This window comes from Thermobia domestica, chromosome 13, assembly GCF_964235325.1.
Source record: "Thermobia domestica chromosome 13, izTheDome1.hap1.1, whole genome shotgun sequence".
Taxonomy (NCBI): Eukaryota; Metazoa; Arthropoda; class Insecta; order Zygentoma; family Lepismatidae; genus Thermobia; species Thermobia domestica.
In genome coordinates, this window is record NC_137466.1 from 178354990 (window position 1) to 178381378 (window position 26389).

At 35.5% G+C, this 26389-nt stretch overlaps 1 protein-coding gene across 1 annotated transcript in view; it reads right to left on the minus strand.

The window, feature by feature from the left end:
• The window catches only part of Wdr33 (WD repeat domain 33), an 82050-nt gene that overhangs the window by 35295 nt on the left and 20366 nt on the right, over nucleotides 1–26389 (minus strand). The window contains exons 4-5 of the mRNA XM_081736972.1: nucleotides 12104–12255; nucleotides 1252–1349 (exon numbers count right to left, since the gene is read on the minus strand). Of these exons, the coding sequence (XP_081593098.1) occupies nucleotides 1252–1349; nucleotides 12104–12255 (250 nt within the window). The remainder of the gene's footprint in view (nucleotides 1–1251; nucleotides 1350–12103; nucleotides 12256–26389) is intronic.

A 26389-nucleotide genomic window follows, 5' to 3' on the forward strand; every position in this document is an offset into this window, starting at 1 on the left:
CTTCCAATGGCATGAACAGGAACGTATATGAACACGTTATAAGCTGACAGGGATGTTTCTGTTAGAAAAATTGCCCTTTGCCTTGGTACAAGACATAGTGCTAGCCAGGAGAAAATCGAAGAACTGTAATATAGGAAAACGTGTTGTCATTGGATTCTACAAATGTGAACTGTAGACCAACAAAACTGTACGGAATTTTTTTTCCCCTCTGATCCGCTGTTTAGTTAACACACACAAGGACATGCTTTCCTTTTCATCCTTTTTCTTTCTCTCTCTCTCTCTCTCTCTTTTCAGTGTACATTCACAGAGGATGAAAATGTATTGCATCAATTACGAATAAAGTCGAAGTGCGAAATAGCAACATTGGACAACACAGAGTAAAAACGAAGATTATGTAATCGATCTTAATGACAATGAGAATTGTCTTCAGGAATATCAATGTTCTCCTTAAGACTTGGAACCTTCGATGCTGTATGTTACTTAAAAGCGTTGTAACTTCGGCGTGCGATAAATGAGAAAAGTCCGCGGAGGAATACCAATACTTACACACACTCAGGGGTTTATAAAGAAAGAACTATAGATTAAACACACTCAAAAATTCCCATACTCCCAATCTTACCTCTCTGCTTACCAATTATTTGGGTCAAGTATCAGGTACAGGGAAATAATAAAAAGTAACATAGTGAAACTGTGAGTTTGCCAAATACTCTGCATGGATTAAACGGAGTTCTTCAGAAGAAGTATTCTCAGAAATAACGACATCTAATAGAAAGAATGGTTGAAGTCAAAATAGTTAAAGACTAATAAAACGAACTCTTGATAGTATATTAACTTTCTTTCGTGACTTTTCCTGCCTTAGAATCAAATGTTAATCACAATTTTCAGAGCGATCTTTCTATTTGTGCTGAATTAAAGCAGACCATTTTCGTTTTACAACTGTCATAATTTAGTCAGCATACTCGGCAAATTTAGTGCTTCCTTCTTCATTTACATTACATCCATGTATAGTCGATCAAATAATCTACATTTGCTAATTCATAATTCTCTCGATGGTCAATATGAACTCGATGACTACGTAAATGGATCAAGGAAGGTGACTGTGATGCGAATGAAGTTTTTAAGACGGGTGTTATTTGGATACAACACTGACTAGATTTTTTTTTCCATATGTCCAACTACTGCCCTGTGCACTATACTACATACCAAAATTATATACATATATATATATTATTCTTAAAAGAATGTACTTACCTCTAAGTATTCGTTCCTCGTTGCAACGATAGAAGTCCCATATCCTAATCGTTCCATCATCTGAGCACGTAGCGAATTTTTGATCGGTTGGGCTGAAGCTAAGTAGAAGATTTGTCTTTGTCAGAATTCCATATTCGTAAGTAAGAATTATGTTTTGTCTTCAATACTATTGCAATTATATTTATAAAATTTACTCTAGCATCTGAAGATAATCGTCAATTCTGACCAATTTTAGTGGTGTTTATGGAGAAGCTTTCACAACTGAACAGTAGACCCAAATAGCACCCCAGAAAAATCATAATTTATTTCCACACTTCTCTTTCGTACGCATGAAAGTAAAAACTAACAGAAAGGGAAGTTACTGACATTCTCCACATTCCTGAGTCTTTTGATCAATTATATATCATCATATACATATATGTAATAATCCTCTTGTCAAATCGAACTATTATGCATGGGTTACTATTGAAATACTAAAATTTTTGGTCATTAATGGTATACTCAGGACAATATTTTTTAAATAAATACAGTTTCAAATGATACATCTGGCATTCTTGTTACACACTTCTAAGGATAATATCAAAAAAGAAACTCATTTATTCTTATGAGTGTGCTTGATGAAAGAGTAACTACATGAGATTCAATAAAAACTTCGTAAAAACTTTACACTTTTGTCATACGCAATATCAAGTACTGTTTCCTTCCGCTGAAAGCGAAGTCACAAAAGTTTCACAATTATTTTCATGTGACAAATTTCATTAATCCATTGAACAAAAATTTCCAATAGTGACCCCCTTAGATTTAATATATATATATGGTTTTCCAATGTACAACGTTTACATGTAAACATTACTATTCCTGCATCTACACTAAAGAAGTGATAAAGTGACATACCAGTTGTATGGAAAGAAAAAAGAAAATTACACTCGCATACATATGCAGAATGGACTCATTAAATAAAATCATTCCGACTCATAACCACTCAATATGAATAAGAACCTTGAAACTGCATAAAATCTTTCTGTAACATAAAAATTCTTAGCAAGTTCTTCATTAAAATGATATATTTTTCTTATGATCTCTATTATTAATTGTTATAGAATATGCACATAATAACTATCCTTCCTTTGCCCAGATTAATTCTATCCCATAAAATAATGATGGGCATGTCACGAAAAAACACTACATAATTGAGCACCAACCATTTGCCCTCTTACTCGCCCATTTTACACTATCACCATCTGCTCAGTTCACTGTACATTCTACTGCTTCTTATGTAATACGGAGTTTGTTCTAACACCCCCTGCCTGACCAATGTCAACCCAGATACCTTACTTATTTCCAACTCGACGTCTTGCCGTTAAATTGCTATCCCTGTGTACATCTCCTGTTCTTTCATTTCAACGTTGCATCCAAAAAGATTGCGTTTATGTTTGCTTAAAGACAAAAAGAAAAGAAAATAATCTCTCAGTACTTTCCTCATTCGAAATCCATTGCTTTCAATTACCTATTCATTAACCTTCAGCTTTTATTTTCTTAACATTCCTTAGTTTTCAGTAACATTGTAACAGAAAAAAATAAGTACGTTAAAAGTGCTATATAAAAGATCTATTTTACTAAAATCATTTCATAAGAAAATCTATCTTGAAGAAGTAGTTTAATACAAACTAAACTGCAGCTTTACATTTAATTCCTTAATGACATAATAGGATGCTTATCCAATTGTACTAATTCAAGCACCCAAATGTTGATCTGTCTGATTTTTGGTGCTTTAACGGCTAAATAATTCTTTAAAGTAATAATTAGAATACTACTGGCGTGTAAACTGAAGGAACTACTGATTGTTTATAAAAGTTAACCAATTCATTTTGCTCATATTCTAGAAAGACAAATGATTTTTTAAGCCTAATTATTAATTTTTACTACAGTTCAATAAACGCAAATAATACATGTACGGAGTATATAAAAATATTCATTTAACCACATATTTTACATCCCCTCATTCTGAATGACAATGAGGCTTTAAATCCATGCACTTTCTATACGCAAAACTCAACTTCTGATAATCTACTTGCTAACATACATTCTATCCATTTTTCCTTTCTTTCTTTCTTTCCTTTTTTTTTTTTTTTTTTAAATTTTTTATTTAGAATTTAACGTCGCTTTTAAGTACCGAGACATGTACTTACAGCTTAATATGAGAACCGAACCAGTTTTCTGTACCGATAACCCTAAATTTTCAAAGTAGATTTTAAAAATTCTGTTTTATCACCACTCAAGAACAATTTAAGTATAACTAACACATTTACTCTGTACGCTAATAGCGCAGAAACGAAAGTCTACCACTGGATCCTATCTTCTGCTAATCAAATCCAATCAGGGCTATTGTTACTTTCCTTAAATCTTCCTCTATATCATCCTCCAATTTTATTCTTGGCCTACCCAAAAGCCTCTTCCCTATACTTTCCAAATCAACACATTGTTCATTCCTCGCGCATATCCCATATAAGCTAGATTCCTGCCCACTTAAGGAAAACTAAATGTACGAGACCAGGCTCTATACAGATTTCATATTTTTGCCAAAGTATGAGAAAGCGTGCAACACTAAATTTTGGTTGGTTTAAATTATATAAACTCCGCCAACAGTTCGTGGAATTCTATGCAACTTGTCTCTCTTCGTTGATTCACATAAAGACAAATAAGGTAAAATACGTGATTGAAAGAACTATAATGTGCAATCTTCGACTAAGTTAAAGGTTGTTTCTACATGTCTATAAAAAGTGTAAGAAGTGGTAACACTGAGAAACTATTATAATGTCAACGTAGGTATTTTATCTCCAAATAACTTCGTTTGCAATTTAGCCTTTTTCAGCACCGAAAGCAACATGAGACGAGACCTACAGAGAAAATGGGATCTGAACCATATACACCTCACCACGGAAAGAATTTATTTGTTGATATGATAAGTGTTAAGCTGGTACAACGTACTTTAAGACAACTCTATACCACATACGAAGGAGAAAGAATTAAAATGATACAATGATAAATATATATATGTTTAGCATGCTTGCAAGATGTAAGATTTATCAAATTGCGATAAAAATCGGCAAAGTTGAAGGCTCAGATTCCGAACACATGAAAGATTCAAGAAACATTACCATTCATGCCAATGGGATCAGGGGGAAAAGGAATAACAAGTGAAAATAAAGACGAGTTAAAATTCGCTCTAACAAAACAATCCGAATCAAGCAATCTATTCATTCTTACTATCCAACACAGAAATTTACAGTACGTTGTGCATGATTTCAATTTCTAAGCTATAACATGAACATTTCTTTCTCTCTCTCTCTCTCTTCTTCCTTCTTTGCCAAGAATAAATGTTACTACTCTAAGTTTTCTAGTTAGGTTTTGTCAAAATATTAGTTTTAATTTCAGATTTATATGCGTATGTCCTCTATTGCTGGAAGAAATTTTATATTAGGTTAAAAACATATAAGGCAACGGATGCACACAGAATGGGCCATTCGACGGAAAGGGGTCATTCTTTGCTAAAAATGAATGTTTGATACTACTGTTGTTAATGTGCCGAAGAACAAAGAGAATTATGAATTCATCTAGTATATTCCATTACAGACGTGTCTTACATATATATATCTAACCATGATAATAATCTTACATCTCTCAATAGCAGCTAGTTTCTTGTATTAAAATAATTTTCGAGCATATTACAGAAAGCGTGTCTATCCTCCCTTCTGTACCTTGGTGCAGCTGAGGTCCTGCTGCATAATCGACATTGAGTTTTTCATGAATTTCACAGAACTCAAATAAAGTTGTTTGAAATGGTGAATGTCTTGCCAAAAATAAAGCTTTTACTGAGTAAAAACATAATACTTCAGTAGTAGTGTCTCAGAGGATAACTCTTGAAGCAGTTTACCATAGGGTAAGCAAACATATAAACATCAAAATATAGTATATTATGCACGAGAAAGTGCTATGTAATCCTCAATTATGGAACAACTGCACATTGTTTCTACACACTACACTTTCCTAACATTATAAAAGGTACTGTTAAATAATACTAAATGGAAACAACGCTCTCCTCTGCTTCCTAAATCTCTGTGCTATTCGCATACCTTCACTCCTTATTGCGTATTAAGGCTTCAATATACCACGCTGGGTCACGTAGGCATAGTCCCATGCAAGCGTACTTAATGGAAATTAAAAGTCGCTAATAAACATGACTGTAAAGCGTTAGGAGACATTTTTCAGAGAAGAACATTATTATATTTTGCTGCCATAAAATATTAGCCGGAATATTCTTGATTTGTATACTTAAAAAATCCAATAAAAATTAAACTCAGAAGATTAGATAAAGAGTTTTAATTAATTAATTTATTTATTTACCTTACTTCCTTCCCACCCTCTCGCTGCAACTTCCCAACAGTATCTATTCAACTAATCTTATTAGTTCAGCATAGTTGTTTATGAATTCAACAAAATTCCAGTCCCAAAGTTACTTTAATCACACATGGACCATGTGTGAACGAGATTATTCTTTCCCGTATGAAGGCTCTTATTAAAAATAATTGACTGATGTGTCGACGCGACGGCCAACCAGCGAAGCGAGCAACGCTTCGACTTTGTTTGTGGTATTCCATTCATTAGCATAATATATGGGTAAAGCTATATGCTACAAGTTGCAGTAGCATTTACCGTCTCTTGAGTTTTAATTTTATTTTTAGTGCTGTACTTTTTCAATATCTCTTCACCGAAAGTCAACTGCCTAAAATAACCAATAAAATCAAGGTTTTAAAAAAACAATTCATGGAAGAAATCGCACTAGTTTTAGTACTTTTATTATAATTAGATTACGCAATTCCAGTCATATAATGCGAAGTATTCAGAAGGAATTACGAAGAGAGAGAGAGGCAACCAAAATACCTGCACACTTCATGAAACAAGACAAGGATACAGAAGTTCATCTCAGGTTTATTGTAACGATTTGGCACTTCCACCAGCTTAAGAAATACTGCGATGCTACTAACGGTTATGCTCGGTGTGCAAGTCCTGTCTGTTAGTATCGCCCTCTATCTCAGCTTCCACTGAAGAAGACTCAATTGATTGAAACACAATTAAACCAAGTCTGTTCGATTCCTCTTGACAAACTTTCCACAGACCGTCGAGTGTGGATGGCTGACGACGGCCCAACGCTCATTTCAACAAATGGAATCCAGAAAATCCACGAGGGATGCATCAGAGGTTTCACAGGAGTATTTATAAAAGGAATTGCATGATTTCCCATTTCAAGTGCCATCCGGTCTATGTACTTCACAGGGTTCCTACATATTTGGTGAGCACGAATTCCCTGACTTTTCAGGTTTTCCAGATCATGATTTACAATTTTCCCGATCAGGGGGTTCCTTTCGGATGCTAATAAAAGGGAAAATATTGAAAAAAAATCCTATATTTTATGTTCAGTTCGCGCAAAGGACTTTCATTGATTTACCATAATGTACACGTATATAGCGAGTGTATAGATACAGAAGTTTCGCAAAACAAACTAATTTATTTTATGAATTATCCGCTACCAAATAGCCGAGTAAGACAAAAAGGAGAAATGGGTTTTGAGAAGAATTCGTACTTAAATTTTTTCCATGACTCTTTACGAGTATGCTGAATTCCTTGACTTCTCCAGGTTTTCCAGGTCAGTAGGAACCCTCATAATTGTTGACTTCCCCGTTTGAATGGAAGCCTTGTTCTGGTGAATGACCAGGCGAGATGTGTCGCTACCCATAGAAATGAAACACCATAACGATATAATGTATCAAAATGTAGTCCAAATTGTTCATTTAATGAATAAGCTGCTGTCTTTTTGTCCACTCTGTGTAATATAAGTTTACCATTATAATAGTAACTAGCAACGACCATAAAGCCACGTGAAAACCTTCCGCACATTCGCGTACCGTAAGAACGACCTCTAACATGACGGGGCCCTCTTTTCATCACATTCCAACAGATACATTCATGCCTCGATCAGAGTCACTACAAACTCCCACTTATTCCCAGCAAAATTGCGTTCGTACAGCTTTTGACTGTTCGTCTCCATGACGTGTGAGGAATGGAGTATAAGAACTAGACTCTTAGGGTTCTTTATCGGATGTAAATCTTGTGCAATTATGCAATTTTAGTTCGTGAACTCCCTTGCTACTATTCTTTGAGATAGTTGCCTTTCACATCGCACCAAGGAATGCACTTTTTGCAGCACATCGGGCGTACGCTTGGGCCTTGAATATTACGATGCCACACTGGAGGGCTCAGCATCAGTGGGGGCGTTTTGTTGCGACTCAATACAGTATTGATCCCTTTCTTTGACACAAGGGAATCTTTCTGTAATACATTGTTTACATATTTGGGTACAACTGTAGCTAATATCTGAAAGGGCACAAACGTACTTGTGCCCAAAGAGCATAATTTTCGGATCCACATGACCACAAACACACATACACACTACGCCCGTCTTTCCTGCAAGTAAATATACAGTATTTTTGAACTCCGCAAGAACTTCTCGAACATGTTCATGCGTGCTGTTACCTAATGATCGAATTCGTTATTATAAACCTGAAACGAACTCCTGTAGAAGAGTAAACAATAAAATCAATGTTGGAACATGCTAATTAAAAATATCCTGAAAAAATATAATAAGGTAACATAAAAATTATGCTCTAAAGTAAATAAAATTTATAAGTAAACGTGCAGAATAAATAATGTGATTTACTAACATTAGACAGACAAACTGAAATAATTTAGTACGAAAATTACGCTGTAGGTATTGCAAGTATAATAGAAATTCGATCAGTCGTGTGCAAAGTAGCACCTTTGGGACATATCTCAATATATATTTCTTATTACTTGCGTATTTTGTGGAACACTCAAAGACTTAGGAAGGGAAAGAAAATGTAAATGTTTGTCCAGAATATAATACAATGACGAAATGTGAAAAAGAATGAAGACATTACCTAGGAGAAATGAAATGACGAAGTGCTGATTAAGATTGGAGAGAGAATTAAGGATTATTTGAGAGAGAACACTTGTTCTGGATGTAGCAAGGTATGGTACATGGTAAAGGAGGGAGAAAAGGAATATTGCAGGTGATGGACCATACTGAAGAAAATAATTCTTACAAAAACATCTGCGGAGGAGTTAAGTGCATGGAAGCTCTTAATTTACAACAGCTCACTTGCTAATGATTGCATAATATTTATAGTGACATTGAGTTACAATACTAATTTACTCAATAATATAAAGTATCGTGCTGTTACTGGTAATTACACTTTTCTTTTTAACTCAGATGATAACTTGAAACTGGGTTTGCCTGTAAAAACGTACTTATTACCCACAGACAGACAGAAATGAAATGATATCTTTAGTTTTACGTCCCACGATTATACCGGTTAGACTAAAGGAGACAATGATGATGAGAAATGAAGGAAATGGTGGAATGAAGAAAGTGGGAGGAAACGGGAGAACCCCGAGAAAACCCACGAGCGTGTTTGTCCACCACAAAGTCCACACGGCGCGAGCTGGGATCGAACCAGAGACCCCAAGCACCGGAGGTGAACGCTGTACCACTGAGGCACCGCGCCCCCCACCGACAGACAGAAAAGTACTTTCGTGAACATAAGTTATCCCACTGTTCTTTTCTCATTGGTTGATGAAAACGAAATCTAGCTGAGTTAAAAGAATGACTATGGATTTAGGCTAACAAAAACGACTACTTAGAAAAATATCTCATGTTTATCTTTGTAACACTTACTAGCATTAACAATTATACAATGTACTTCAACAGTATAAAAATTTTATAAATCAATGTGTCATTCAATTAATATTATAAAATAAGGTATACTTTATAGATGAAAAGTTTAATTACGAGCTTCGTCCTCGAATTATATGTTGAAATTAACATACAAAACAACCTATCACAATCGCTGGTAAATCTTGAGAATTTTCACGATGTAAATGAAAAACTTTTTTCATTAGGAAACTGTCAAACGTAAATAAATAATTAGTCTAGATCGGAGAAGATACAAAAAAAAAAAAAAAAAAAAAAAATCAACGCCAGTAAAATGTAACAAACTATTTTCATGAGAAGTCAATTCTTTAGTTCAGCGTCCTGCTATGTTCTGTAAGCTAAAGGATACTGATAATAACTATAAGCAAATACATAAAAATGAAATGTGAGTAAAAAGAAAGCACGAAGAAAGCCAAAACACAAAGTGACATAAGCTTGAATGTTCTCCATCACATGAATGGGAAAGGTTCTTTTCAAATTTACCCTTTGACTAATGTGATGAACACTGAAATGTAACGACCACAATAATTCCAGTCACGTTCAGAATTTAGACGTGGAAAATCTGATGCATATTGAAATCATGCGAAAATGAAGGGAGAACGAATAAAATACAAAATAAAGTAATTTGTCATTGAGTTACGGGAAATAGCATTGAAGTCTTTATCAAACAATTCAGCGAAGTGTAAACACAAAATATAAATCAATAAATTGTAAGATCGAACTTTTCAGATAAAATTTACGTCAATTTACGTCTGCGAGGAAAGTCAAAGAGAATTTATTCTATTCAATGTATAATGACCTGACAACACTACAATAGTATCTTCGAAAAAACCCACGATGTGTCTAGGATATTGCCTTTCAATTTGATAAATTTCTACAGAACTGATGAATTGGCAAAATAAAATAAAGTAATTACTTAAAATACATTACACAAACTCGGAGCTGATTTCTGGATGCAGCTTCAAATTATGCGATAAAACTGTGCAAGATACATATATACCATAAATTCAAAAAAGAGGAAAAAGAAAGCTTTCCCACCACCAGCAGCATTACTTTAGTGTTTATTTAATTTCAAGAAAAGGTATGCATAGTAAGGGGATGAATTCCTTGTAAAAATACCAACTATCTGATAACTCAAACCAAATCAAATCACCTTTTTTACGTGTAGCAGCAATATCGACCCCAAGCGCATTATAACTACAGGGACAAACAAATAAACATGAGTCTGGCTCCCCGCCCCCCTACAAAGCAGGATCACTACATAATTCTACAGCCATTTGAAGCTATTATAATTGTTACAAACTTCCCACCGCGATATGTATTTCGTTTCTAGAACGTTGAAACTAAGGTTGAACATACCAGCAATGATTTTTTTCTCTTATTATATAATGGAAGTAATGAATTAAAATAACGGTGTGTTTTTGTAATTATATATATATCTACATATGAAGGTGTGGGTTCCCAATGAAAATTTCGGCATTAATAAATATTTAGACGCATTTCTAATTTTAAGTTAACAGTTGTAATTATGCATTAATTTAATTCCTTTAGTAGACATTAGTCACATTACAATAATCAATTATAATCTGCTAAGCTTCACTGAAAACTTTAATGGTGGATTTTCCTCACAATCTACGAAGTTTTTACTCCCTTTTTGTTTTCTCACCATCTCCTATGCATACTTTCACCAAGCATTTCCAAGTTTCAGATGACAACGGGAAAGGAATGATAAACCCTAACATTGCAGAAAAATATCAGAAACGAAAGATAGCGGACTTTTTTTTAAGGCTTACCCATTTAATTCATAAGTTCAATCTTACACTTTTTTCTTTGTTCGGGGGAGAGGATCTGAAGAGATTTATAAATGACTCTACCGATCTGCGGGGACATGAGGTTACACTAGAAAACGACTAGAGGAATTTATATATCATAATATAATACCGTGAATGGTGTAATATAGACAGTGGGTTGTCTAAACACGAGTTGTGGTACAGTTTATGTAGTCTGAGTGGCTCAGCATCGATTTCAAGATTAGAATATATTTTTGTTCACGGAGCGCAGTGATAACGTAGTAGTTAACGCACTGGTACAGTAAGCACGACACCGGGGTTCGATTGCCGGTCCAGTCGTGCACTTTTTTAAAAATTATCTTTGTATATCATTAAATTTACACCTGTAGAGGGATTGGTGCGATATAGGATTCAATATTTCCTCTTATTATCAAATATTAAACAAGGGTTTCAATGAAGATTGCCTTTCTTATGTGGTTGTTACATATGTGAAACAAATTAACTTCAAATACAAAATCTCGCAATCCCACCCATTCTCCTAAGGGGAAAAAATGCCTATGTCACACAAATACTTTCTCCACTTAACTAAACATGTGTGCATGTGTTTCTAACAAGCATTCTTTCTCCTTTCCACTGTATTTTGGAAACCACAAGAATGCCAGATACACATTTGAAACAGCCCAAATTCTCAGAAAAATAAATCTTTATTATCTTTCATATAACGTTTTTTTTTTTTTTTTTTTTTTTTTTAATCTTTTCAAACATTACAAGTTAAATTTGAAATATCAAAATATGTGTTACTTTATTATGATTGTGTGTATCTACAAATCTTTCTTTACAGATGGAACATGCAGTTCTTTCACATACCAAAATAACCTTATTTTTGTAACAAGACCATTTTACTACATACAAATGCAAAATTCCAAAATATATTTACATTTCTTAAAAATATTTAACATTCTTTAAATATATATATTTAAACACTTAAAAGATATATTTTATTATATTTTCCCTTGAAAAATGTTTTTATTTATGTTACCAAAAGGAATAAGGGTTTGCTTTATTTATTTTGCGGGTAAGGAAGTGGGGATACCTAACACCTTTATTTATTTGTAAAATAGCAATGGACATGGGAAGATGTAAAATAAATTGCACTATTTTTATTATAAATAGAAATAACAGCCACCAAATTTTCAGGCCGAATTCCAAGTACCTGAGCCCACGAATTGCTTCCTTATGTGCCTGGAACATCTTCACATTATTCATATTGGACTGCCAGTATTTGACGTATCCACTATGGTCACCTGTTACCATCCACACGTCATTGTGAGACCAAACCATCGTTCGTACCGGACTGTCATGGGCCTTAAAGAGATCAAAATTTCGTAATTACATAAATGTATATACATGTAAAATGAATTACTTATGAAGAAATAATGAGAATACAATTACATACATATACACACACAAAACATGCTGAAAGTAGCAGTGAACTGTCGAGATATGCCAGGATTACAAAATTTCATGAAGAAAGAAAGAAAAAAAAAAAGCATCCGACCAAGGTTACCATATTCCATTAAGTAAAAAAGAAGACATCTAACGAAAATATTTATTTACAAAATAGAACAAGTGTAAATGCTATTTTATCTTTTTAGATATTTTTTTCTTTGATGCTTTACCCAATTTTACGAATATTTTAAACATCTTTAAGCCTTTTTTTTTCTCTTTTTTTGAATGGCCCAAGTGTAACTTCCGATTTCTTTCACCGCACGGCGCTATTATTAATTGCCAAAGTTGGCCGGATTGCTCAGGACGTTCACGCCATATTCCTGCAACAATGAATTCAACAAATTATTCTGAAGTATTCATTGTTGTCACATACTATGTATGGTACCAAGAACTAGAAACTGATCCTTCGACTCATAAAGAACGCAAAACAAAACCATTATGTAAGGAACATGCCCCAGTCCAGTACGGCGAAAAATTACAACTGGCACTGTGTAAATGGGCTTAGCTGATTCTTTGTTATGACAGTGACAGTCCGTGGTACGAACGCTGAAATGGTACCAGGTATTCATGATCTCGTTCTGCAGTGGATGCCAAGACCACTAAAACTTCATTTCGAAGTTTATGACTATAGAATCTATTGCGGAAAACATCCTCATGTCCATTGAATGTCTTTGGCAAACACAGAAGATCGTTTCATGTTGATGGCAATGAAGTTGTCACTCGTATCTCCCAAGAAATACTGTGATACTACTAACAATTGTGCTCGATATGAAACCCTTGTCCGTAGCCTATCGCCTTGTATTTGAGTTTCCACTGAAGGAGACTGCGTTGAAGGATATTTTGATCAGGTCTGTTCCATTCTTCTTAGAGAATTCAAAGATAATGGAGGTGTATGCTGCCGTCAACATCCTAACGTTCGTTTCAACAACAGAACCCATAAAAATTAATGAGAAAAGCATCAGGATTCAAGGAATGTCCATAACAGAAGCATAAATTCCCATAACACGTATCATTCGATCCATGTACGGCACCGCAGACTTTTTGGCATGACGGGACATCTTGTTCCAGTAAATGACAAAAACGATACGTATTGCTATTATATAATGATGGAGTATTATGGCTGTAAAATGGCACCAAATGTTCTTCGGACAATAGGTTGCATTAACTTTAACTTCTTTGGTCATTTTGTGTGGAGGAAATTTTCCATTACAGAAGTAACCACAAAAAACAAACCGCGTGGAAACTTTCAGTACATTTGCGTACCCAATCACAACCACCTCTAAACCACATATACGACAGTAAATGACTGTAAAGAAAAAATAAAACAATGACATCCCAACAAGTAAACCCAAGCTTTGTCGAAAGTTATTCCAGTAGTCCCCTGTAGCGATGTTTGTACAGCTTTCGACTGCTGTTTTCCATATATAAAGGACCTAGCATTTGATCAGTGAGCCTTTTTCTTCTATACAAGCTGTGAATCTTAGGCAACTATGAGATTTGCGGTAACAGCGAAACGTCCGCCTTTGCTATTTGTCACTGCACCTTTTGCACATTACGGGTATGTCTGGACCTCCGATATGTAATATTCTGATTATTGAAGATCTCAGCAAAAACAAGGGTGCTCGTTTTGTTGCGATTCAACAATGTGGTGATTTCTTTCTGAGACATATGAAAATCTTTTCTCACATGGTACTTACTTATTTGGCAATAATTATAACCAATATCGAGAAGAACACAATGTAGTTGTTGCAAAAGGCCGCCATTTTCGGAGCTATATGACCACTCGCATACACTACAGGCCTGAGAGTCAACAAAGCAATTTCGAACTACTCACAGTGACACCTCTGCTATGTGCACACGTACTGCTACCTTGTGATCGAATTCTAATAAAAGCGATACGACATTCTATCTCGCAAAAGTGATCGTCGCTCAAGATATTGCTCAGAGGAAAATATCTAGTGGTACAGAAGAAGTCTGAGCTCGAGAAAGCGGTTACGTCAAGGTCACAAAATCAAGGTTCCCACATATTTGGCTAGCACGAATTCCCTGATTTTTACAGGTTCCCCAGTTCTCGATTTACGAATTTCAAGGTCTATATATAATAAGCAACTATAATTTTCTCCACCAAGGGTCCTCACCTAATATGCATGTACAGTGACCAGAAAGTCCCTTTACACCTGAACTAAATGGGTGTAACAAGGAAAGATGTTAAGATATTAAGATTTGAACCTCCCATCCTGATCACTGATATGGCAACAATGCTCCTCAGTGAATTAGCGCGTGACTGCACATAACTGTCCGCGAAGGGAGAAGACTTAAGTATGTGCATTGTCTCGCCTTTCAGTGTTTGATGAACAACAATGACATATATCAGCGACTTCGCTTTGGAGGAGCGTTTAGTGGCAAGTAAGTGGGTCCATGAACTGACGTATAACAACATATGATGAATAGGTTTCGTGAACAGCTTGGTAAGGAGCCATCAAGTCGTCAGAATTTGATCACATGGAAGAAGAAAGCTTTTCGCCTAGGAAGTGTTTTGGATGCCCCTCGTTTTGGTCGTTCATCAACCAGAAAGGGAACGTGCAGAAGTTAGTGCGTCAGTGATGCGTTCACCGTCCAAGTTGACCAAAAAGCGTTCTGCAGAACTTGGAATTGCAAGGAATACAATGCAGCTATACATGAAAATGAAAGTTGCACACATGCGGCCAATGTCATCAATGGTCTAACCGACGATGTCTTAAACTGCCGGCAGGAAGCATGCAGGATCTTGTTGGAGGCCTTCCTCACTATTCCTGCTCGAAAGTGTGTTCTTTTCCCTGATGAATGTGCTATTTATCGAGGTTCGCGGAATAGGAACGTCTTCATATGGGCAAAGGAAAACTCGTATATTTATCAAGAAATTGAGAACAATCCTCCGCACATCATGCTTTGAGCGGGAATGATTGAACAACACATATTTAGTCAGTACTTCTTAGAGGGTTCCGTGACCCAGATTACTTATCTGGAGATGTTGAATGACCAGGTTGTCTACTAAATTCAAAATAAGGTCATATTAAGCCAAAATGTTTATATGAACATATGGTCTATTTCCAATGGTTTCCAACATAGGGGGTATCTTTTCAGCCCCTTGCTGAGCTTCAGTTAATTGCGTATAGCACTCCCTGTAGTTGGTGTAAAGATGAAAAAAGGTAATGAAATGCGCTTTCCGACGGTGTACATTTTTTTTTTTTTTTACAATTATCTCCTGTTATTGGGTGGAAACACTGTCAATAGTGCAACAGAAAAAATGGATGAATACTACACACTATACGAGAATCTATTAAAAATTCACGTTATTGGTATGAAGGGTGGTTGAGAAAAAATCATAAACTAACTGTATGCTGGTAAAAGCAATGTTGCTTGAGCCTTGCGACTGTTTACAATAAGGTTATTTACTAATAATTTTTAATTCAATAATTATTTATTGCATTGCAATAATAATTAATTTACAGTAACAGTATAATCGAAACATCATTACAAATACATCCGAACACTAAAATACAGAGAACAATGTAAAATAGTTGTCCTAATGTTTCGACAGGTGTACACAATCATCATTTACGTTTGTGAACAGATGGCAGTAAAATAAAACATGCAGTCATGTACACCACAAAACAGACTACACTAATTCACCCAACATAGTACATCGGAAGAATTTGTGAAATAACTACTATTTGTATTATACACAAACACTTTATATATCTGAACGTGGTCTATCATGATATGGTATCACTCCTGCTTGTTTGTTAGAGCAAAATACGTACTACATTCTTCATTTAAACATGATGTGCAGCAGAGATTAGTGGTGGGCCCAAAAAACGGGTTTTCGGTTTCCAGTTTTTACAAACACTGAAACCGGTTTTTGAGAATTTTCAAAAACTGTTTTTCACCGAAACCGGTTTCGATTTTTTCCAAACCCGGTTCGGCTTTTCACCGGATCGGGTTTCGGTTTTTTTCAAAACCAGTTTTTTTTTTCCAAAATTGATTCTATTTCAGACCAGAATAATGTTTCGTTGTTCTCCGGAAACCGATTCTGTTTCCACAGTAATAATTTTATGTGTTTTCCAAAGTTTTCACCGAAACCAGTTTCGGTGAAAACGGAACTGGTTTTGGATAAAACCGAAATGTCGGTTTTCGGTTTTTCCAGAAACCGGTTTTACCAATCCCTAGTTCAGATACTGTTAAATCTAGTTTGTGAGCGAGCTCCTTCGTGGCTAAGCGCTTAGCGTACGCACCTTTGGTGTGGGAGATTCGGGTTCGATTCCCGGCGAGAGCTCATGTGGTTCGGATCCCACATTAACCAGTAGGTCCCGTCTCATATAGCCTCGCTGCTGGAAGGGACGTTAAACTCAAAATCAACTCAACTAGTTTGTGAGCTACTAGGTACAGATAGTGACAGTAAGGAAGTGTTTTATACATTTATTTCAGGATTACTAAAGTGGCAGATAATAAGTTTACAGTAAAATGCTGTTCATATTCATACATGCTGAGTATGCGAATATGCTATACGTCTATGGGGTTTGTGATGGTAATTGCACAGCTGCGGTACACGAATACTGCTGAAGATGTCTTAATCATAGAGTTCTCAATCCACGCGTGTATGATTAACACTTGAGACTAGAGAGCCTCTCAGTGTACCGGTAGCACCGGAGCGGGCTTTACGATACAAATCTGACTCAGATGAAGACATTAAGACTGTGCAGTAGTGTCCAACAACAAGTGTTAGAAAGATTTCGCGTCGGCTTCAAGGAGGAGATGGGCTTTATCCATTTCATGTTCAACGTTTGCAGCATCTCCATCCAGGAGACAGTGAATCCAAAACAGAAATTTCAGGACAAAGTATAATACCCCCATTCTTTTGTTTCGCCTTAAAAATTCCTAGTCCGAGATAAAGACCACCAAAAATGGTGTTCAAATACTCTATTCGCGGAACGGTTCAAGATATTTTGTTCCTTTTAGTTTCATTTGAAAGACGAATAATTTACTGATTAAACTTAAAATTATCACTTTGGAAATATGTATCCAATTTCCCGTGTTGGTGTCTTCTGAATTTCTTTTTAAAAAATCAAACATTTTTTAACACTTTTTTTTTATCACATCCGATAAAGTGTTATAAAGAAATGGACTGACAGGAAAATCAATCTGAAATTCAGTAAGGAAGTTTAGGAATAAACATTTTATCCTCTTCCAACATCTCTTGCCAGCTTGATCGTCTGACAGCTCGTAAAGCTCAGAACTTCCTTGTTCTTCCTGACACGTTGAATATACTGCAAAATATACGGATAAATGTCAATGGCTTGCTGAGCAACAATACTATTTTCAAGCCAAAACAGAACAAAACATCACTGGAACGTTTTTTAAGCCCCTACAGGAGTGTACTCGGCACGATGTGCTGGAACATCCTTAAATAAGTTATGCAGTACCCTTAGAAACTGAACGATTCTCCAGTTTGTTACTTCAACTGCAGCGTTAAATGCTCTATTCAAAGTAAGAAAACACAGCTTCCTATATCAAATATTACACGATCATTTGGCGTCGTCTTGATATCTGACTTGAAGATAAGCAACAATGGAAAGTTTACTTTAGGGCCATCCACTGAAATTTGAATTATCCTTTTTAAGTTCAAGGGTGAAAGCGTCTCCTTGACAGCGACTAAAAGGTCAGAAGTTGTACACTTCCCTAAAAATGCCTATGCCAAAAACTGTGTGCACATCTACCCTTTTACGGCACTTCAGAATCGCACTTTTTTAAAGTCTCTTTCAACAATTGAAATAGTTCATTTCTCAAGTATGGTGATAACCCATAAACTAAAGTATACGCTATTTTATCATGGCAATCTCGCTATCTGCGAACATAAGTGATACTCTCATCTTGAGCACCTGTGTATGTCTTACACTTTGAACACACCATAATAATTCTCCTTTTGTAATGCCCTTTTACTAAGAATCCTTGTGAACTACTTCATCCCCGAACTCGTACCCACTTGCATCGGAAAATCCACATTTGAACACGCAATATCACCAGAAACATTAAGCTCTGTACAAATGAGATACAAGATGACATTACAAGTCAGAAGGAACTGTCTTGTTTTCTTGATTCACAATGGCATAACTGTTATTAATACTGAAATGGACGTGGCCATCTGCATACGAATACCTTTCATGTGACTTACTACCGCTTGCCATCCTATATTACTCACGAAAAGAAGCTCCAGCAAATGTTGCAGCGAGCAAAAAATTTGTCACCTAGTACTTCCTGAATCAATGCTAAAGAACTATCCAACAACCAGGAAAAATTGAACATGGTCTTGGAATTTCTAGAAATTGTCATGCTTGTTATCTGCACAGGAACAAATACAACGAACACGAAACATCACAACTATACACCTTTTCACTTTCGATCCTACCTCTGCAATTTGAACAATTCGCTAAACCAGCAGAAAGCTTTTATTATGCACTTCGCCTCTCGGCTGCCTTTCTATACAACATATGCTGTCCTAAATAGAAGCCTTTTGTTGACGACTGCATTAAATATTTTTCTTCTGCCACGTACTCTGCCTCGATCCATTGCATAAATCAACTTGCATTTGTAAATTCTTTTCCTTTTCAAGACACAATTAGTTTTTGTATTCTGACAAGGCGTTTAAGCATCGTTAAGTTTCTAGGACAAGAAATGAAGACGCTGAACTAAAAAACGTAAATGATGAAACACGATCGCGCGCTTAAGACACAATAATATAGCGTATATACTCATTCTCAGCCTGCTATTTATTAATTTGGAATTTCTTGTAACAATGTCTTAATTACTTTGTATTAACTATAAGGTACACACATTAAGGTATTTGCAAAATTCCATTTTCCAGGGCGAATACTATCGCGAAAGTAAAATAAATTTCCACGCCAGAAAGCGAGTCGAGACTAGCTTATTCCTGAGAAAAATAAAATCGTGTCTCGAAACATTATTTACACGGTGAAAGAAGTTAGTAGTTGTATTCGTAGTTTCACGATAGGAATGTACCGATATATCGGTATCGGCAAATGGACACCGATATTTACCGATACATTTTCCGAAAATTTTCAATTTGTTTTATATTAACAGTGACACTTACATTTCATCGGTTTCTTTTAGACTTAAAGTTGATCTAAATTATCAACAATTGTACAGTCCGCAGCAAAAAAAAACTGCAACATGAGCATGTAAGTTTATTGTGAAACGACGAAGTCTTTTGCTCCAAAATAAGTGTGCAGGGGGGACGCCGAGGTTTCTTCTGGCGTGATTCGTGCCACTTAGACGTTATGTTGATTCCCTGCGCTGTTAGGTGTAGTTTCACAATAAACTTATATGCTCATGTTGCAAACGAATAGCAACATCAGCAAGAAAAAGCTACCAATCAACACTTCATCCCATTCTGAAGGAAAGGAGATTGGAAAAATACAGAATTGCTAAAAGGGAATACAAAGAAGAACTATTAGAGGCAAAAAAGAAAAGTTGGGATTTATTCCTAAAAAAGAATATAGAAGTAGACCCATGGGGAACACCCTACAAACTAATTACACAAAAAGTCAACCCTCTAATATTGAGCACAGTTAAAAAACCTGATGGAATGCTAACTACGAACAAAGAGGAAACATTAACGGCATTAGCAAATAAGTTCTTCCCAAAGGATATAAAGGAGACAGATACGGAAAGTAACATCGAGTTAAGAAACAAAATGATGGAGGAAACCATTGATACTGTACCTGAAGAAGATCTGGTAACAAATGAGGAGATGGAAAAGATAATGAAGAAACTTAAAAACAAAAAAGCACCAGGAATAGATGGACTAAAGAATGAAATATACAAAAAGGCAAAAGATATTTGGACACCATATCTAGCTAAACTATTTAACTGGTTACTTAAGAAGCAACTTTTCCCAGATACCTGGAAAGTTTCAAAGTTAAGTATCCTATCTAAAGGACCAGAAAAGGACGCCTCAGAAGTTGGATCTTATAGACCCATTTGCTTGCTTAAAAACATTTCCAAAATTTTTGAAAGAATAATACTAAACAGGTTACAAAAATATAGAGACATTAAGGACGATCAATTGCAATATGGTTTTAGAACTGGAAAATCAACAGAAGACGCTATAAATAGATTAGTAGATAACACTGGTCTACATCAATTTTGCTGACTGGAGGTTATCAGCTGTTCTTTAATAATTCGAGTGTGCTAAATCCAAAAATGAAATCCGTTTTTCTCTATCACGTCAGGTATTTTCACAAAATGAAATTTTATCTAATATTTCATGTATACTTTAGAACCATTAATCGTAACGTAGTTCTACAAGATGTCACAAGATGGCAGCACATTTACTCTTACGTTTAATTTTATTTTTACGAGTTAGAAATATCATGTTGAATTAAAATTGAAGAGGATATTACGTATGTAAAGGGTTGAAATAAAGGAGCACTCGCAGGTACTGCTGAATTTTTATGCAGGGTGACGAATTACGCGGCACTCTTTGCTTATGGAAAACATGGCGAGTTAATAGATTGCGAAAGGTGTGCTAGAATTTTGTAGAAATTTTGCAAACATTTACTGATCTGGTTATTTCTAGTATTGGTGCGCTGTATTGGTGTAGTAATATCTACAGGATTACAGCTATTGTAGTGTAGACTACACACATTCTGATCAAGTTGGCAGCTGTACCGAGTTTAAATAACATTACATCTATTCGTAGAAAGTGTAAGAACGATCCGGATATATTTTGCTATATTTGTGGTTCTTTCACAACCCCGAAACAACGAACAAATATTTCGGAATTTATACGAAAAGTGTATCATGCATATTTCGGAATTCAATTGGGCGACCAAGATAAACCATGGGCACCACATAAAGTATGCAGGACTTGTGTAGAAAATCTCAGACAATGGAGCAAGGGTCGAAGATCAAGCCTTAGTTTTGGAATCCCAATGGTGCGGCGAGAGCAGGAAATCTAAACATACTATTCAGTATCCTGATCTTTACTCTGCTAGAAGACCTGTTCCTCACAGTAATGAAATTCCCATCCCTACATGCAGCACGTTTGCAAATTCCAGTGATGATGACGATTGCCCTGTCAACACAATACAGAACGTAGTGACGAGGATTTTGTGGTGTCTGATGAATGCAATTCATGCAAACCCTTCTCTCAATCAGAATTAAATGATTTAATTCGCAACCTTGCTCTACCAAAAGCATCAGCAAAATTGCTGTGTTCAAGACTGAAAGAAAGGAATATGTTGCACCAAGAAAACTATCGTATATCGGGACAAAGAGAAGCATCTATTACAATATTTTCAAAAATATGAAGAACTTGTGTATTGTTCAGATATAAAAAGACTAATTGAAGCTATGGAATATGATTATGATGCGAATTAATGGAGGCTATTTATTAACTCTTCGAAGAGAAGTTTAAAGTGTGTATTGCTGCATAATAGCAATAAGTTGGCATCCATTCCTGTTGGTCATCTTTGCTTTATTTGTTTATGGGACAGCCGTGCAAGGAATGAACACTGGGTACGAAGATTGTGGCCTGCCAGAGTAGATTTTGAAGTGGGAGTGAAAATAATCCAGAATGAACCGCTTGTTGACCCTAAGAAAGTGTTACTCCCTCCACTACACATAAAGCTGGGATTAATAAAACAGTATGTAAAATCTTCGAATCAGGATGGTGCTTGCTTCAAATACATTTGCTCGAAATTTCCTGCATTGACACAGAAGAAAATGAAAGCTGGTATTTTTGACGACCCCCAGATAAGGTTGCTAATGAGTTCTTGCAAACCATGAACCCCACAGAAAGAGATGCATGGGATGCTCTTTGTGCCGTTGTTACAAACTTTCTTGGAAATTTTAAAGCGGACAACTACGAGGAACTTGTTGACAATTTGTTGGCCACATTTCAGAAGTTAGGAGTACATATGAGTATGAAGCTTCACTTCCTACCAGTCGTCTAGACTATTTTCCTTCCAATCTTGGTGCCCTTAGTGAAGAACAGGGTGAACGATTTCACCAGGATATCAAAACCATGAAGAACCGGTACCAGGGAAGGTGGAACGAAAACATGATGGCGGACCATCGCTGGTGCTTGCAGCGTGACGTTCCGGACGCCACTTACTCCAGAAAATCAAAGAAACGAAAATTTTTGCCTAAATAGGTAAGCACGCTGTGTTATTTGGTTGTGTGCATTTATCAGCTTGAGGTCGTAAATGAAATTTAAAATGTATTGGATTTGCTTAATTTTCTATCAAGTCTAAATTCATTATGACAAATAGGTTCGTAAAACTACTCCATACGTAATATTCTGGAACCATAAACATCAAATCGTATATATATATATATAGTATGATATATGTAGGTGGGTATCAGTAACTTTATCGTAACTTGTTCCGTATTTATATTTAATATTAAAGCAATAGTACAAGTTTCTTACTAAGATATATGGAACAAATAAGAAATTCTGTCAGTGTAAGTATGATCAGATTGTGTAAAATTCTGACGTGATAGGCAAAAACTAACTACCCCACTGGAATCAGCGACCTCGATTTTTAAAAAAACAAGTCAAATACCTCAGTCAGCAGAAAAAAAAAATTTGATATGTAGACCAGTGTAATATAAAGGAAAAAAGGTACGAACGAAAATATGTCTTAGCACTCTTTATAGATATTGAAGGAGCTTTTGACAATCTTTGGTTTCCCTCTCTTCTAGAAAATATCAGAAAATTAAATTTGCCTAAATACATAATAAACTTAATAAGAAATTACTTATTAAACAGGCAAATCATAATACCGAACGAAGAAGGAGACATAGAAATTGAGACCGAGAAAGGTTGCCCACAAGGTTCTATCCTGGGACCAACTTTATGGGACATTGAGCTACAACCATGCTTGGAAGTATTAAACAAGATACAGGAAGTGGACATAGTTGTTGCATTTGCCGACAATATTACAATAACAGCAAGTGGAAATAGCAGAAGAGAATTAGAAATTAAAGCTGCAAAAATAATAGAACAATTAGACAAGTGGAGCAAAGACAGTAAACTGAAACTATCAACGAGCAAAACTAAATACCTAATTTTTGGAACAAAGTTACAACGAAACCCAATAATAAAGCTAAATAATATAAACATAAAAAGAGAACAAAAGATAAGATATCTGGGAATAATATTAGATGAAAAATTAAATTTTGATGCACATTTGAAATATATAACAACTAGAGGGAACAGCATAGCAAATAAATTAATTACGATAGCTAGAAACAAATACAAACTACCATTGAAAATAATAAATTTGTACCAAGAAACCATTTTAGCAGCTGCAATAACATATGCATCAAGTGTTTGGATTGGGAGAACATTAGAAAATAAAACATATAAGAATAGATTAAATAGACCACAAAGAAACATACTAATAAGATTAAGTGGAGCTTTTTCATCAACATCACATAGCTCATTAAGTATAATATTAAGGAGTAAAACCCATGAATATTATAGCTCTGCAAAGGGCAGCGAACTATTGGTTAAGAAAAGGAAATCTAGACAAAATCAGGAATACATTTGATAAAGAACTAAATACCGAAAAAGAAATTGAAGATCATATGATAGCAATTTGGAATGAAGATTGGCAACGGTATGAAGGAGCTCACAGAGTACATCAGATATTTCCAAACATAAAAGATAGACTACAAATAAAACATTTAAATCCCACTTACGGAATAATTCATTTCCTAACAGGACATGGACCGTATGAAGATTACTTGTATAAAATAAAATCCAAACGGACACCAAGCTGTGAATGTGGAGAAATTGGCACACCAGAACACCACATTATGTGGTGCCCAACAATGGAAGATGACGTGATTTTAAGAAGGGATATTCGAAACAAGACTTTACAAGAAATATTAACTAGTAAGGAAGATTGTGAGAAATTGAAAAAAATAACTAATGAATACTCAGATATAAGAAGAAATATGTACAGAAGAAATTTAAACAATGGAGAGAATTAAAGTGATGAATGAAAGAAAATGAACGAATGTGAGACTTGTTCCTGGACCGGAGAAAAGACTCCAGGAGAGGAAACACAGGAAATCCGAGTCTCCCACCGGGAACAAATTGAATGAATGGATGCACCTCCAGCCTAGGGACTGGAAGAGGAATTCCGGTGCAAGAGTGTGTGAAGAAGAGTGCGTGAAGTAGAGAGTGGTGGTGGGTTCACGGGAGGGAATAGGGTAATGGCAAGAAAGGACATAATGGAAAACACCGCATTTACCGTTCGGGAGCCAGGTGAGGTTGGTGAGGATAGCACTGGGATACAACGGACCGGGGTCCACACTAAGTGCTCCGAGTGGACCCCGGACCCGGTCTATAAGAACCAGCCAAGATACCAAGGAACGCAAAATGAGCGGTTAAAAGAAATAAATAAATAATGAATACAGTATTAGAGTTAAACGAAAAGATAAATTTTTAGTATGTGGAAGAGTGAAAGTAAACAATAAATGGAAAAACATACAGGCTGAAAAACTAAATGCTTAAGTTAAGCCAGAAATTCGTGTGGTGCAAGGTGAAGTTACATATATATATATATATATATATATATATATATATATATATATATATATATATATATATATATATATATATAAATAGAAAGTCATATAGGTGAAAAATAAGTGTCAGTGATTATTAGTGGTAAGAATATTAGTTTTGGTGTACAAGTGTTAGTGTGGAAACACAGGTGAAAACCATTAGTGCAATATATATATATATATTATATATATATGTATATGAAACATATGGGTGAAAAAAAAAAACCTAAACATACAGGGAAAACCTGCAAGAAACAAGAAGCCGCCTAAGGTAAAAGGAAGAAGCCAATAGGTAAAAACATAAATACGCAGAGAACACAGATACGAAACACACACACAGAAATACACAATAAACAAGCAATCTAGATTCAAACTCATCTGTTAAATTTTTATAGCTTTTTTTGTTTGTTTTTTTTTTCGTATTTGTAAATTTTCCCTTTTTTTGGTCTCTTTTCCTTTCCTATCCTTTCCCTCGCAAATTTTCCATTTTTTTTTCTCTTTTCACTTATGGAAATAAAGAAAAAAAAACTACTATAGAAATCATTCGCAATGATGATAACTCGTCGGTTTTCGAATGCTCTAGGTAACCGACTAAGAAACGCGACTGAGCGAATGTAATAAAAAAAAATAATAATAATAATAATAAAAAAAGCTCATGTTGCAGGTTTCTAGCTGCGGATTGTACAGTCGATTTCTTTATGCATGTGTACGCTTTTGATTTGCACTGCTCGTATTTAACTGATATTTTTAGTCCCTCGATGACAAAATAGTGGTGAAGAAAACTCAAAAGTCCTCAAGTCAGGATCATGTCCGCCCGAAGAAAATTTTCTGGGGGGGGGTATTTAATATACATGGTTTGCTATATTACGTATATATTTTCATAAGCCAGTGGGGGTCCCATCCTACCCTCGGGCGCCCATGGTCAAGATATCAGACCTGTTAACTTGAATCCCAAACGAGACATAGAGGTTTCGATTCAGAGGGAAATGCCATGGAAGAAACCCACAAGACGCTCACTTTTGTCATTATTTTCTCCTACTTACTGGCTAAAAACAATTAGTTCTAAACTTAGTAAATAGTTTTATCGTTTCTGACTTCGCTTAACACTGCAGTGGTCGCGCGTTCTACTATTGTAGAACAGGTGTTTTATTTTTACAACCCTGACCAATTGGAAACACACTCGAGCATGAGCGGTTATGTACCTTTCTGCGCCAACCTTCTGTACATTCTTGCCTATTTTCAGCGCTTGTTCATGCACCTGCTCCGATTTGTTAACATGATTTCATAAGTGTTCTACTATTGTAGATCGCGCGACTATTGGCGTACTAGTTTGTTTCATATTAGTGATTTA